Genomic DNA, 13,906 nt, shown 5'->3' with positions numbered 1-13,906 from the left:
CCAAATCGTTAATGATCCTTCTCGAGATTATTTCGGTCTGTTTCGTGCACCCGTGGTATTAACCTCCTTTTCATCGTTCGCGTGCCGTCCAATTTCTACGATTTTCGAAACGTCCCCCGCCACGATTTAAGGGTACATCGCATGCACCGAGTTCGATAACGAGTAAAATCGGTTTGTCGTGGTCGAAAATTTCGCGAATAGATGATCCGAATAGAAACGGAGGAGATGAATGAGGAGAGGAGGGGTGGTATGCGATCATCTTCGAAAAACGATGAATCGCAAAATTCTAGGAAACGGTCGGTCGGGATGAAACCAGTCGGGATGCTTTCTTCGAACTGTTCGCTTTTCGATCTCGTTCTCTCGGGCAAATGCATACTGTATATATCCACGCACACTGTGATGCATAGATTATTAGATGCATCGTTATTATTCGAAGTCCGCTCGCGAAAAAAAAAGAAGATTTGATAAAAGAGAGAAGTGTCTCGGTACTAGGGTGCAATTTCCTCCCCCCTTTTCTCGATACATAACTCGATACTTTTTCCTTCTTGGATTGTCTCGCTTAATAAGCGCCCCCCTCCTCGCAAGGCATTAATCATAAGGAACGCCCTCCGGACAACATTTATGGTAGCTACATTGGTCTCGCGTTGATACCGTCATTACGCAGTTATCATGATTATGCAAATAATAGGGACCGATTTGTCTTATTACAAACGGTACAAACGTCTCCACTCCGTCGCGTCTTCTTCCTCGTTTATTCTCGATTGTTCATTTCTTAAACGAGACGAGACTAAAGAGATTCCCTTCCCTTATTAGTAGTTCACAACTATTCTCGTGTTGCGAACTATCATCGTTTAAAAGTTTAACAAGCCAAAGTAGATGGTTAATCGAGGGTAATGTAAACGCATTATCATTATGCGTCCCAAGTATTTCTGGAATTGGACGTTTGTATCGGGATCCGAACGGTTACATCATAATCGCGTATATTTCTATCAGAGATAGAGGGAACAATGTCCATGGAAGAGAATTCTCGACGGGTGTATAAAGTTTATTCTTCTCCGTATTTCTTTATTCCCTTCCCAGCGTGTAAAACTGTGATGAATCTTCCTCCTGGTGAATCCCAGAGGAGAGAGCGAAGCGCGAAAAAGTTCACGTCCCGAAAAGACACTGTGACCGTTGCGCGTGAGGCTTAAGGTGTCGTTCGTTTTCACCCAATCACGGACACCGTCGCACGTCTTTTGACGACGGCGCAGAAAGGGTCGCAAAAGTCCAATGAATGCACCGATCCGCAGAGCTGCACCTGCATCGTGGGGGCCCTTTTGTGCGCCTCGCGATGTGTGCGACCCTCGTGTATCTTGCAGCTAGCTTGCGGGTTAGTCCAACTCGTCTTCGACCTCGCTTCCTCCCTCCTCTCTCTCTCTCTCTCTCTATTCATTTCCTTCTTCTCTCCCCTTCCCTTTCTTTCTTCTCACCCCCGCCCTCGTTTCCCTGCTCAACGTCGCTCCTCTTTCCTTCGTCCTCCACGCGAGCACTCGAAAAACTGCCGGCGCCTTGCCTCCTCTCCTCTCATCTCTTTCTCTCTCGAGCCGCGAACAATGCTCTTCCACGTTGGTCTGCCGCGCGGCGCGATTTAAATTTAGATAAATTTAGATCTCACCTGCGCGAATCCGTGGCAGAAGCTACGAGGCACACGCGAGACCTTTTCACGACGTCGAGACCGGGTGCGAGGAGGGGAGGAGCGAATTCCATCCCCAGAGGTTGACGAGCTCGCTTCAAACGCTTCAAACGCGTTCCATCCATGGAAACGCTCAACTCCAACTACCGACCGATGATTAGCGCGAAATTCTCCCTATTGTAAATCTCTCTCTTTATTGATACTTGTCTTTTACGGTTAACGCCGGTTAGTTAGCAGAGTTGGCCACGGCAAATGAATTCCTCGTACGATTACCAAAGTTAAACCGCGTGAAGCGTGGTTAGTACTTCAATGACCGGCGAGCGGGAGGAACTTCGTATGCTGTTAACATCTACTGGTTCAGAGGCCATTTATGGCCCAACTTGCTTAACGAACTCGAGGGAAATATTCTAATATTAGAAGTTAACTATACCCCTCCTTTCTCTCTCTTTCTCTCTCTCTCTCTATGTATCCTCTGCGTCTCTTTAATATTCGGTACGTACCTCTCGACGCATCCCTCGTCCTTTTTCAACGCGTTACGTCACGTGCACCACGTCCATGCAGATGGGATTCAATGGCTGGCACGAGATACTCGGCCAAACTCGGGAAGAGTAACGACCGCGTCAGCAACGAACAACAACCGGGCAACAACAGCAAACCTGGCTATCCCGATAACGCTGCTCCCGAGGAGGACTCACCAACGGTCCACTCGACTTTCGCGCGCCCATCCACCTAGCTCCTATCTGCCTACACTTCCTCTCTATCTCTCTCTCTTTCTCTCTCCACGTTGTTACGTGGTTGAATAGACCCGTGTCATAGAGATATCGTCTTCCGTGCGAGGCCTTGTTCCCTCGCTCCCCTCAAAAATACCCTTTAATAGAAGAGAAGTTTATTAGCCGAGTATTCAAAATTTACTTTACATTCCAGCGGTGAGAAGCGAAACTCTTTTCTCTTTCTTTGATTTTATCGTATCGAGAAGCGTCTACATCCAAGTGGATATGTTCTTTTTCTCTGGCCATGTTTATATGAGGAGGCATGGAATTCGCAGAATTATTCGGAATCGCGCACGTACGTATCTGGGTGGAATTATGAGACGGGTTACGGAGAAGAAACGCGATGTATCGTTTACCGCCATCTCTTCGAGAATCGTCGAGAGGATATACGCTCCCTCGTATCTTTCTTAGGCGAGATTCACGGGAATAACCTATTCGATTCCCATATACGACATCCCGGAACCGTACGAACTGGCGAAGGTATAGGAAGAAGGGGGATTCGTATTATCACAGGATAGGCTTCGGTGCGTGAGGATCGAGCAAGTGTTGCTCGGCCACATCGATGAAAAAATACGAACAATCGTGTTGGTGCCGATAGAAGAACGCGTTCTTCGGTGAATCGAGGAATTCAATGGAGGACAGGTAGCGTGTCAGTTTTGATTTTTTTTTTTTTTATTCGTATTCGTTATTTCGTTTGTTCGGCGTGCCGTTTCCTATCGGGTGTAATATCGAGTTTTATCGAACAGGATTATTGCAGAAGAAAACAGGAATGTGACGAAAACGAGAGTGTTTTCTTAAATCGACTCTTCGAATCGTCTCATGAATATGTGAACGCCATGAATATATATTATTACCGATCGAATCGTGTTAAGATGCTATCGCATATTCGATTTTCATCGCATGGCGTTTTCCATTCATTTTAAACTATCTGTTAAAAATTACCATCATAAAATCACGTATTCGTATCGTGTATTTTATATACATATATATGAAATCGATATCAGGGATTTTTTTTCAGAGTTCCGGAATTTCGAATCAATTCACTTGTTTTCTTTAAACGCGACGCGTAACGAGGAACATATTTCTTGACTCGTTCCAAACAAATCGTCCACGGAAACGGTTCACGGTTCAGCGAGTTTTCAAACCTTTCGCTAGACCTTTCAAGAAACACGCGAGCAACGTGATAAAATGTAAGACTCGCTAATTGTCAAGAATGTTTTCACGACGCACAGTTGCCCGGGAAAACGCATCCCTCGGGCCAAAGAGAAATTCTTGGAAGCCGTAAAACGCGATACAACGATTCGTTCTAACCGAGAAAAACTTAATAACCATACCATTCGTCGAGAGCACCGATGAAACACTTTTGAAAAACGTCTCGTTCCCTATACGCACACCTATACACCTTGCGCATTCGATTCGCAGTTTCTTCACGTTGGAAAGCGCTCCATTGCACGTCAAACCTGAGAACCAGAGCTAGTCGCACACGGGTCGCGTGATATCCTTTCCGAGAATCCGTGACCGGGATCCAGGTGCGACGAACGGCTAATAAGTATAACACGTCGGTCGCGGCTTCGTGTTCGATTTGCATAAGGCAGATCTCAGCGGGGCAGGCGTAGAAAAATGAAGGGAGCATCGTGATGCGGATGATCCATTAATATCTATCTCTGGCCTTCTATTAAGATATCGAAATTTTTACACGTGTAATTCGTATCGGCGAGGATAATAATATGATAGATTGGTTAAGAAGAGAGATTTTTTTTTTTTTACTCGAAGAATTTCTCGCAACGTATTTCGACCGCTCTGCTTTCGATGGTAATGACAATTTTCAACAACGTTCGGTAATCGAATTTTGGAGTAGTAAAGATTCGAACGAGCTTTTGATTGAAGAGAAAAACAATACATTTCTAATTATATTATGTTAATATAGGATAGGAAGGATTTGAGGAGTGCATTTTCTTTGTCCTCGAAGTTGTTCGATTTTGTGGCGAGGATTGATTTTTAGTGAACGATATTTCAGTGAACAGGTTGAGCGTAAGGTGCGCCACCTCGAGGTGTGTTTCCCTCGCTCGTTCTCACTTTCAACACTTTCGAACCGAGTCGATTCGAGTCCTTTATCCTATGCCTTGGATCTGCTCTATACCTGGCGCGTGTGTGGCCTTATCATTATACCCGGCGGCCGGCAAAGGGCATCGTAAAGTGAAAAAACAGCGTGTAAAGACGCTGTCGAAACCTTCTCTCCCGTGTTTGTTCGTGATACAATCCTTCTAAAAAGAAAAAAAATAAAAAAAAAAACAAGATTTTTATCGGCCCACGGAACAACGTTTCTCTCTTTGAACCGTCGTTGTAATTTACCCTTCCGCGAGGATGCTTTCGAAATATTTCGAAACGTAACAAAACCTCGAAGAGTGCCACGTGCTGAACCACCGCTCGAATTCGAAGAAGAATGTCGCATCGTGGTGGAGAAGATCGGAGTGTGCATGGAGTGTGCATTGAAGAGATCTCAGGGTCAACTTCGAAAGGAATGTCACGGTTTTTTTCACCTGCGTGGAGGGTGAAAGCCACGTTTGAGAGAAGTTCACTGCTCTTGCTGTTCACGTGCAAGGACATCCAAAGCTGTGAAGTATATAGAAATCTCTCCATATAATATAACCAAAGAAAAACCCAACAGAATCCTTACGTCAACCCCCGTAACAAAATTTCTTCAACTTTTTTCAAATCAATTCTGATCTGCCATTGAGCCACGATTTGTAATATGTATTAATTATTAATGATTGGTTGAAAAAGAATATTAATCCACGAAAAATCGTAGATAAGCAATGCTAGAAGAATGGACCTGTACACCCAGGTTATCGTTCAATCACCGAGATCGATACGAAAGCGGTTCACGGCGCATTGTTTTTATATTCGCCGACACCGAGCACCCACAAGTCGAACAATCGAGGCAATACCGTTGCCTTGGCTACGCCTCCGCGCATTTGTACTTCCTATCGCGGCATAATGCAGCGCTCGTACGGAACACCTTTAATAAAGACGCGGAATCGATTGTCGGAGGGGGGACGAAGGTCGTGTCGCGTGGGTCTCGTGATCGCGAATCTCCCCCTCTCTTTCTCCCGTTGAAATTCGACCTTCGAGGAGGGAGGCTACGAGACTCGAAGAATCGAATAACACGGCGAAACGAACACGGGAGAAAACGCAACCGGCACCTCGGCCTCTCCGCTCCTTCCAACCTTAACCTTTATGCCTTGCGCGAATATATTCGAGAGCAAAACTCTCGAAAACAATTCTGACCAACTCTCCTATCTTCGATGAAATATCTTCTTTAATATTTTTATTACACAATTAACGCGTCTTCTTCAACTCGATTTCCAAAAGCTCCAAAAAAAGTTATCGAAAAATATCGAAATGACATTTCGAATGTTGATAAAAATCAATCGTTGAATCTCTTTTTTAATAGATATATACATACGTGCTCGCGCCAAGATGCACGCCGCAAATTTTCTCGTCCGGAGAAACGATCGAGGAGGGGCCTAGTTCTCGGATCTAATTAGCATCGGCAAATTCAGGCCTAGTTTCACGCCCGTCGGACAACGCGGGGGTCTCGAACGCGGCCTAAAGGTGAGGTCGGCCTAACGTATGCGCGCGTGACAAGATCCTCTTGCGAAGATAGCGAAGAAAATTTGTCGCCCGGCCCGCCAGCCTCGGTATTCTGGTCAGGGACACTCGGAACGCGCGCAATAGACGGCGATAACGAAACCAGTTCTCTTTCTCTCTGGTGGCGTGTTCGGTGGCGGCGATCGGCACGCTCGTCGCGGCTCACGGCTCGTAATTATTCCTAGGGGCCTATTGGCGAGAGAGAGAGAGAGAGAGGATTCTCTTTAGCCTCCTCCTTTTCCTCCTCCTCCTTCGTTTCTCTTTTCTCGTTTCGTCGCCACGATTGTGCGTGGAGGAAAGTAAAAAGATTCTCTTTCGGTGAAAATAACAGGTTCTTAATTTTCGAAGAGAGAGAGAGAGAGAGAAGGAGAAAAACGCGGGACGAACAAACCGGATCGAGGGTTTGTTTAATGCCCGTGTAATTTGAACTCGTTTCATTGAAAATGGATAGCCGTGTCTATGGCAGGGTATCGTGCGGTGTGACGAGTAAATTGATTAATTCTCTCGCTTTTTCTCCGTGCTACCGGAATGTAACAAAAGTTAGCAATGTTTCTATCCTCGCGAGAACAGTGTCTCCGTTGTGCGCATCGCTTATCGAGATCTCGAGAGGAAGAAAATAATCGTGCGGATAATTAATAGAGGCGAGACTAGGGGTCTCGTTTTAACCACGGCGAATTACGGAAGCGGAGGACCTATTTCGCGTGGCGAAATTTTTGGAAGGTCGCCAATCCCTTGGCGGATGTGGACGGGGCTTAAAAGACTGTGAAACCTGGCCGCTTTCAGGGTGCAACGTCCTACCTTCTCGAATATGGTCGTACGTGGAGAGAAGAAGCTGCTGGCTCGTACGTGGAGAGGAAGGCAGCAGGCACACGGAGGAAGGAACAAGAGGAAAATACGGAGGGAGGACGAGAGGAGTGATCGTGTCGGACGTTGTTTTCATCGTGGTTCAAAGGGAGGAAGGAGGTAGGAACTCGAAGGATTCCTCCAACGGGAGCTTGTCTACCCGTCGAAGGGTCGAACTGTCACGATCGTGAGAAGATTTTTGTCTCCTCCTCGCCTTGTTTCTCCTCTCGTGATCCCTTTTTGTTACGCGCCTCCCTCCCTGGTCCTGGTGATCGACGACCACGAAGACCAGATTCGTGGAAAGAATTCGAATGCGAGTCTCGAACGATGTATTGCGGAATCTATGCACGCGTCCGAAATACGACGTTTCGTCTAATTTATCGAGATATTTTGTGCGTGTTCCGCGGATCATTTGAGAGCATTCTTCGTCGTAGTTCTCCGCTGTGGATTTAACCGCTCGATATTTTTTTTTTTCTTTTTTCTTTTTGATAGAATACGAATGGAATTCAGTATTTCATCTTCGTTTACGCGAGTTTATGCGATTTTAATTTTTTTAAGGAAGGTATCTTTCTAAGGAAGGTATTTTTAGAAAGGTACGAGATAGGTATACGACTCTCCGTAGGAGAGTAACGTCTGTCTCAGGTAATTTGCATGTCTCTCGAAATAGGCATGGCAGGAAGGAACCGTGGCGGCTGTGTTCAGAACGAAACGAACACGAACGAAACGAATAAACGCACGGGGAAAAACACAGTGGGACAGGTATACCGCGACGGTGATTGCTCCCAGCCTGCTGTCCCTTATCGCGAACCTTCCCTCCTCGATACTTAAATTGGTTATTAAATCGTGCATTAAGTCTATAAAACGGGTAACCACCGGTTGTAATTTCTTATAATGAATCCGCGAAAGGCGAAGTGCCGTAAAGTAATCCCGACCGTAATTGGAAGGTAAGTCCCCGAGATTCAGGAGATAAGTGTTCGGCAAAGTAGGCTAGAAAGATAAAACTTTAATCAGTTAGCGAGGGTCGAAAAGTCCTCTCCCCCTGGAAATTACGAGTGTTCTTCCCCGTTTCGGAACACTTTCCTAAAAACTCGAGCGTATTATCTCGAGTAGCCGACCACGCTTCCCCTCCCCTCACGAAATTATCTCTCGAACGCTCGCGTTTTCACGCGAGGAGCGAAGAATTATTATCCCAGACAAGGTATCTCGCTATTCCGCTTCGATCAGGATTCTCCAAATTCTATCGACGAATCGAACAGCATTCCACTCGTAGGGGATATCGTCGATCGCGCGCGAAACACCGTAGAAACGATTCGCATTCCCTTCGGGCCCGAAATCCTCCGTTGTTGCCGCGAAATCGATTCATCTCGAGACACTCGAAAAGCGCGGCGGGATCGCTTTCAGCCCGGCAAAAAAAAAGGTGTCTGTAAACAGCTGCAGCTGATGAGAAGCCTCCACACTCCCCTGAAACCTTACCGGCCGATTCGAGCCGGATAATTCTTCGACCGCCTTCGGTGAAATTCGTCAAAAAAGAAAAAAAAAAGACCATCGACCATAGGTGTCGATATAATATAATATTCCTACGCCCTTCCATCCTTGATCCATTTATGCCACGAATCGAACGCGGGATTGGCTCGGTTAACGTCGAGCATGCGTTCGATTCATCCTCTAATCGCTCGTTCCCGATCATCGTCGGCCGTCCTTTCAAAAAGGAATAAAAAAAAAAAAAAAACCCCAGACGAGAACTCTAGCCCGCCCATTCCAACCCTTTTTCTCCTCCCCTCGATACTCGTTGGCAAATTGTATCGAGCCTCCTCTCGATCCATCGGGGGATGCATCATCGCGACGATGCAGACGAGGGCCACGCACATGCCCTGTGTAACCAAGCGAACAATGCAAACAATCGATGCACCGTTCGCGATTCATCCGCATTCAAATCGTCCCGTTCTGGTTCCTGAATTATTGTTCCCCGATGATCGATCGAAACCAACGATTGCTCTTCTCCGCGAGACGACCCAACCTCGACCCAACATGTTGCAACCGTTTTTGGCCGTGCCTCTGGACCTTCCCTCTCTGATCGCATTTCACCCCCCTCCTCTCAGCAACAGGCCAAGATTCGCCTGTGGATACAGAAGGGGAAGAGCGGACAATTGCCAACAACAACAACGATCTCAGAGAAATTGTATCCGTTGCAGTATAGGCGAGGATCGAGAAGCTGGATCGCCGAATGTAATTATTCCTTCGTGCGGACGAACGGAAGATCAATCGTCGCGGTTGGCCCGCGATGAAACGCGACGCGTGTCAGAAACAGATCGCAAACATCCTCGTCGTGTCTCCTTTCTCTCTCTCTCCCTCCCTAGGAATTTTTACAATCGCCATTCGTCACGTAACATTTTTATGCGTTTTTCTTTCTTTTTTTTTTCTTTTTACGCGAAGAGGTTCTCGACCTTATATTGGCGGCAATTGAAAAAATCTCAACGTTATAGCCGTCGTGTTGCCTCGATGCGGTAATTGCTTGCGGTAATTGCTTATGCAACGAGGATTTATCGCGTCGAACGTACTTGACTCCAATTACGAGCGAGACGAGTTAGCGTATAAGTTGCGTTTCAATTGAAAGTAGCAAGATTCTCTATGGTTCCGAGGATATCTCACGGGTCAACCAACTCGCGACTTACCATTATTGTGCGTTAAGTCGGTGATATCTCGATACGAGCATACGAGCGGGAAACGAGGATAAAACTTTCCTCGAGAAAGTTTTGGGACGCAATTTTAATAAGCAATTAAATTTCTCCGTGTTAAATCGAGTTTAAATATTTCAATAGTTTCGATGAAACTCGTATTCGCGTGTTCCAACATTAATTTTCAATTAAATCCTACCTCCAGTAGAGATAAACGAATAAGGAAAATAAAGATAGCACGGTGCAATCGGATAATAGAACGTTCGATTATTTAAAACGTTCGGATAAATGGAACTATATATATATATATATATATATATATATATACGAATCGTTTGAATTATCCACGAATAAATAGAAGATCGTATCAGGCCCGAGAGCTTCTCCGTTTCTAAAGAAGCAAGTACGCGGTCGAACTTTGGTCGCGTGACTCTTTTTTTCTTTTTCCGCACCGATGTCTGTGCGCGGAGCGTGAGGGGTTTCTGTCATCGAGAGGGGTGAAAAAAAAAAAAAAAACGGGTTCATCGTGAGCTCACTCACCGGTACGATATCCAGCGTTGCTCAGGTAAGCGGCGAACGAGTGCGGCTCGTGATCTCGTTGCCACTGGGGGCTGCTGCAGTTGTCGTTGTTCGTAAAGACCTCGTGATTGTGAACGTAACGGCCGGTCAGCAACGAGCTCCTGCTTGGACAACACATAGGAGTGGTCACGTATGCGTGTCTTAGCTCGGCCCCCTCGTCCCTTATTCGCCTTAGGGTCCGTGGCATGAAGTTCAGCGAACCTGAGGGATTGGACCAACCGCAACACACGATCAGAGGAGAAGCTTCGAAAAAAGGACTGTGTTCGAGGCGGAAGGATCGAGAGATAGATAGGGAGGAGGATATCTTTTCTCGAGGTAGAGAGGCTCGTGTTTTCGAGGATTTCTTTTTTTCCTTTTTTTACTTTCAATTTCATCCTCGGTATATATATATATATATATATATATCTTTTATCGATTCTTTTAATTAGATCGTATCTCTCGATCGTTCGATGATTTACAATCTTCGTGATATTAGGTATGCTCGAAAAAAACGATAAATGAAACGTTTATTCCGATAACTGATATATATCTATTCGATTCAATCTAATAAATTCGTCCTTAAAGTAATTAAAAAATGGATCTCTAAACTCTAAATTGAGAAAAATTGTTGTGGAAGATCTCTTTTAAGGAAAGGAAACTAAAAGACGAGATACAATAGAGAGAGAGAGATAAGAAAATAAGAATGCGACCAACCGAGTTCGACGTCCTGATCGTCCGTCAGGATCAGCACTATATTCGGCTTTCTTTCCCTGGGTTGCTGGTACGGGAGATAGGGTGAGTTCAACTGAGAATTGTAATTGTTGTTCCCATTGTTGTTGTTGTAATTAGACTTGTGAAGGGAGCCACGACGCTGACCACCGTAAACGTCGTCGACAGGGGCGTCGGCGTCCGTCCGCCTGGCATTGACACCCAACAATATCACCGCCAAAAACTGCAGTAACTTCCTCATGGTGGTTGGTCGTCGGTTGCACGCTCTTCCTCTCAATCCAGTGTCATATCATGGCGGTCTGTTGCTGTAACAAGCGGGGCGTGTCTTACGTTAATGAACAGTTTTGCCTGTGACGTTGATTGGATGGAAAGTCGATAAGTCTTTTGTGCCCAACTCTAAGCCTTCCGCCATGGTGCACGACCACGACGAACCCTTTCATTCTTCCCTTGTCAATTAATATACTTTTCCGTTAAGTAACATGGACGTATAACAGGATCTCTTACCCGAGAAGTTTACAACTTCTCCTACGAGAACCACCTATCTATTCGAGCGCTACGCTTCTTCGTTTAAAATTAATTGTCCGCTCAGAACCACCCATATATTCCCTATATGTACACCACCAGTATTATTAAAAGACGCGTGAAAGCCGGGGAAACGGCTCTTCTCCCATAGGCCTCGAGCGGATCCATCGATTCCTATCGAATTTTAAATTCCTCCTCGAACGAACATGTTCGTTCTCGTTCTCTGATAATCCGCTGATCTGGCGAAAGGGCTCTCGAGGAACGAAGAGGCGCGGCGAAAAACTCGATGAAACGAGAATTCAGTCCGCCAGATAACCGCGCCACACAGGAAGATCGCCGGATCGGTAGCCGAGGATCTCCTCCCCTTCTGGAATTCATTCGGCCGCCATCGAAATTTTGGATTGCTTGGATAACGCGAGGATTAATTAATTGTCGCGTAATAATTCAACGAAGCTCTTATATTCGAAACAATTGCAACGAACCAAATCGATCGATCTCCTCCCCATTCTCTCTTCCATTCGAGATGGAACACTGTTTCTTCCGCCGTACGTAACCGTCTCTATCGAATACTGGGAACGGAGCGGACGTGATCCCCGTAACTAAAGAGCGGAGGAAGGCGAGCGAGTATAGAACGGGGCAAGTTCTCTCTTGCCACGGGCTCAGGAGCCGTGAAAGATGAAAGACGGTAAAAAAGAATGAGACGCGACCTAACCGGGCGGCGTGCACGGCGCAACCATAATCGGATAGTTGGGGTTTTATGGGCAACCCCTCGCATTCGTCGCCGCATTCTGTATGTACCAGACATCTCGCCAACGATCGGCCATCTCGTAAATAGTCGTTAGCACCTGAATTATCCCGCTTGAATCCTCGATGCAAATGCTCGAAAATCATCTCTCCTTCTAATGCTCTCTTCTCTTCTCCTCGACGAGGTAGAGTTTCGCTGGTTGGCCTCTTGCATCACTCGACCAAGTGAGCAACGAGTATCTAATCCACGATGATAGATGTTATCGGACGAACGGCGCGGATGTTGAATTATCTCGTGGAAACATTGAACACCTGTGGTCGATAATAATTTCGTAATGGACAGTTCTTCCTTCGATATTTTATACATATATATATATATATACATCACCGTCTGTGTTCAAGTCTTTTAATATATCGAGTCACGAGCCGAGTTTTCTCCTCGAGTATAATGCATCGACTTATGTACGAGCGGTGTACACAAGGTATATTTCGCGATTCCGATCGAGGAAGAAGGGGGAGAATGGGGAAGGGCGACGTTTTAGGGCAGGAAGTGGAATATGTGGATGCGGATATGTGGATAACTGGCCGAGGAAATTTACGATTCTGTTCGAACGGGTTCCCACGGATCCTCCCCATGTAAGAAACCTCGAGAAGAGAGAGAGAGAGAGAGAGAGAGAGAGAGAGAGAGAGAGAGAGAGAGAGAGATTTTCGCGTGGTATTCGAGTCGCGATCGTATCCTCTCTCGACCTATTTCCGGGAAAATACTGCTTTTTATTAAATTTCTCGATACGTGGCGGCGCCACGTTGCCACCACGCGGCTCGAATAACGGAAAGAACAGATCCCCTCCCCTTCTTTCCTCGTTGATACAACGAGAAACTTTCGCAATTGTCGCGGTCCCCTCCCCGATATTTCAACCTTTGATCCGCCAAAGATATTAACGCGATAATTCAAGCAAATATCTATAATTCAGGCCGGGGAACGGGTACGGTTGGACGCGAAGCGCGCATAGATCAGAGAAAGTAAGATTTCATCTTTATGCAGGTATCCGGCCGAGCAGTATCTCACGGCGAGCAACAGCTCTATGCGCGAGGGTAACGATAAAATAGAGAGAAGGCCGAGAAAGCTTCCTAGATATAAATTTCACGCTTTCCATTCGCGTTTCTGTTGCAAAAAAAAAAAAAAAAAAAGAAAAAGAAAAAAGAAGAGGAATTCCTCGAAGGTAACGCGCGACACGAGAAAGCGGCAAACTTATGTTATGGATAGTTAATTAACAACAGTTCCTCTCCTGTGTGTTACGACGAAGGGAGGCAGGGATGAATGTCAGGGATGTCTCAAATCGCGCATTAATTACGGTTAATTGATAATCCTTCCATCGAGGCGGAACGAGAGAAATGAGAGCGCAAGTCTTCCAAGGAATAATTTCTCCCTCCGAAAGAAAAACGATCTCCTTACAATTTATCACCTGGTAGTAATTGGCCGGTAGATAGATTAATTTGCGGAAGTTGAAGGAAGAGGGGACTGGCGCCAGTGCATGGCGAGATCCATTGTCCGATTTGCCACCACGCTTTTCTTCCCCTTTGAGACTCCATCTACGAAACGTGTCGTTCTCCGTTCCGGCAAAACACTGCGGGAGAAGTGCACTGAACTCTATATATTCTCCCGTAACCAGAGCCCTCGTTCGAGAGCTCCGAGGCTAAGAATAGTAAAACAATAATCCCTCCATTTGTTTCGCAACCGCAGC

At 46.0% G+C, this 13,906-nt stretch overlaps 1 protein-coding gene across 5 annotated transcripts in view; it reads right to left on the bottom strand.

Annotated features, from left to right (window-relative positions):
• LOC122710364 (extracellular sulfatase SULF-1 homolog) overlaps nucleotides 1–13,906 on the bottom strand; it is a 71,321-nt gene that overhangs the window by 21,521 nt on the left and 35,894 nt on the right. For 4 of the 5 annotated variants that reach the window (XM_043928171.1, XM_043928172.1, XM_043928174.1 and 1 more), the window contains 2 exons: nucleotides 10,884–11,203; nucleotides 10,152–10,391 (listed from right to left, as the gene is read on the bottom strand). In XM_043928171.1, coding sequence (XP_043784106.1) covers nucleotides 10,152–10,391; nucleotides 10,884–11,139 — 496 coding nt within the window. In that variant the 5' untranslated portion in view covers nucleotides 11,140–11,203. Of the gene's footprint in view, nucleotides 1–10,151; nucleotides 10,392–10,883; nucleotides 11,204–13,627; nucleotides 13,882–13,906 lie in introns of those variants that run through there. The other variant, XM_043928173.1, reaches the window with a different exon arrangement.

This window comes from Apis laboriosa, unplaced genomic scaffold (genome assembly GCF_014066325.1).
Source record: "Apis laboriosa isolate Shangri-la unplaced genomic scaffold, ASM1406632v1 scaffold14686_cov152, whole genome shotgun sequence".
Lineage (NCBI taxonomy): Eukaryota > Metazoa > Arthropoda > Insecta > Hymenoptera > Apidae > Apis > Apis laboriosa.
This window is presented reverse-complemented; position numbering and strand designations above follow the sequence as displayed.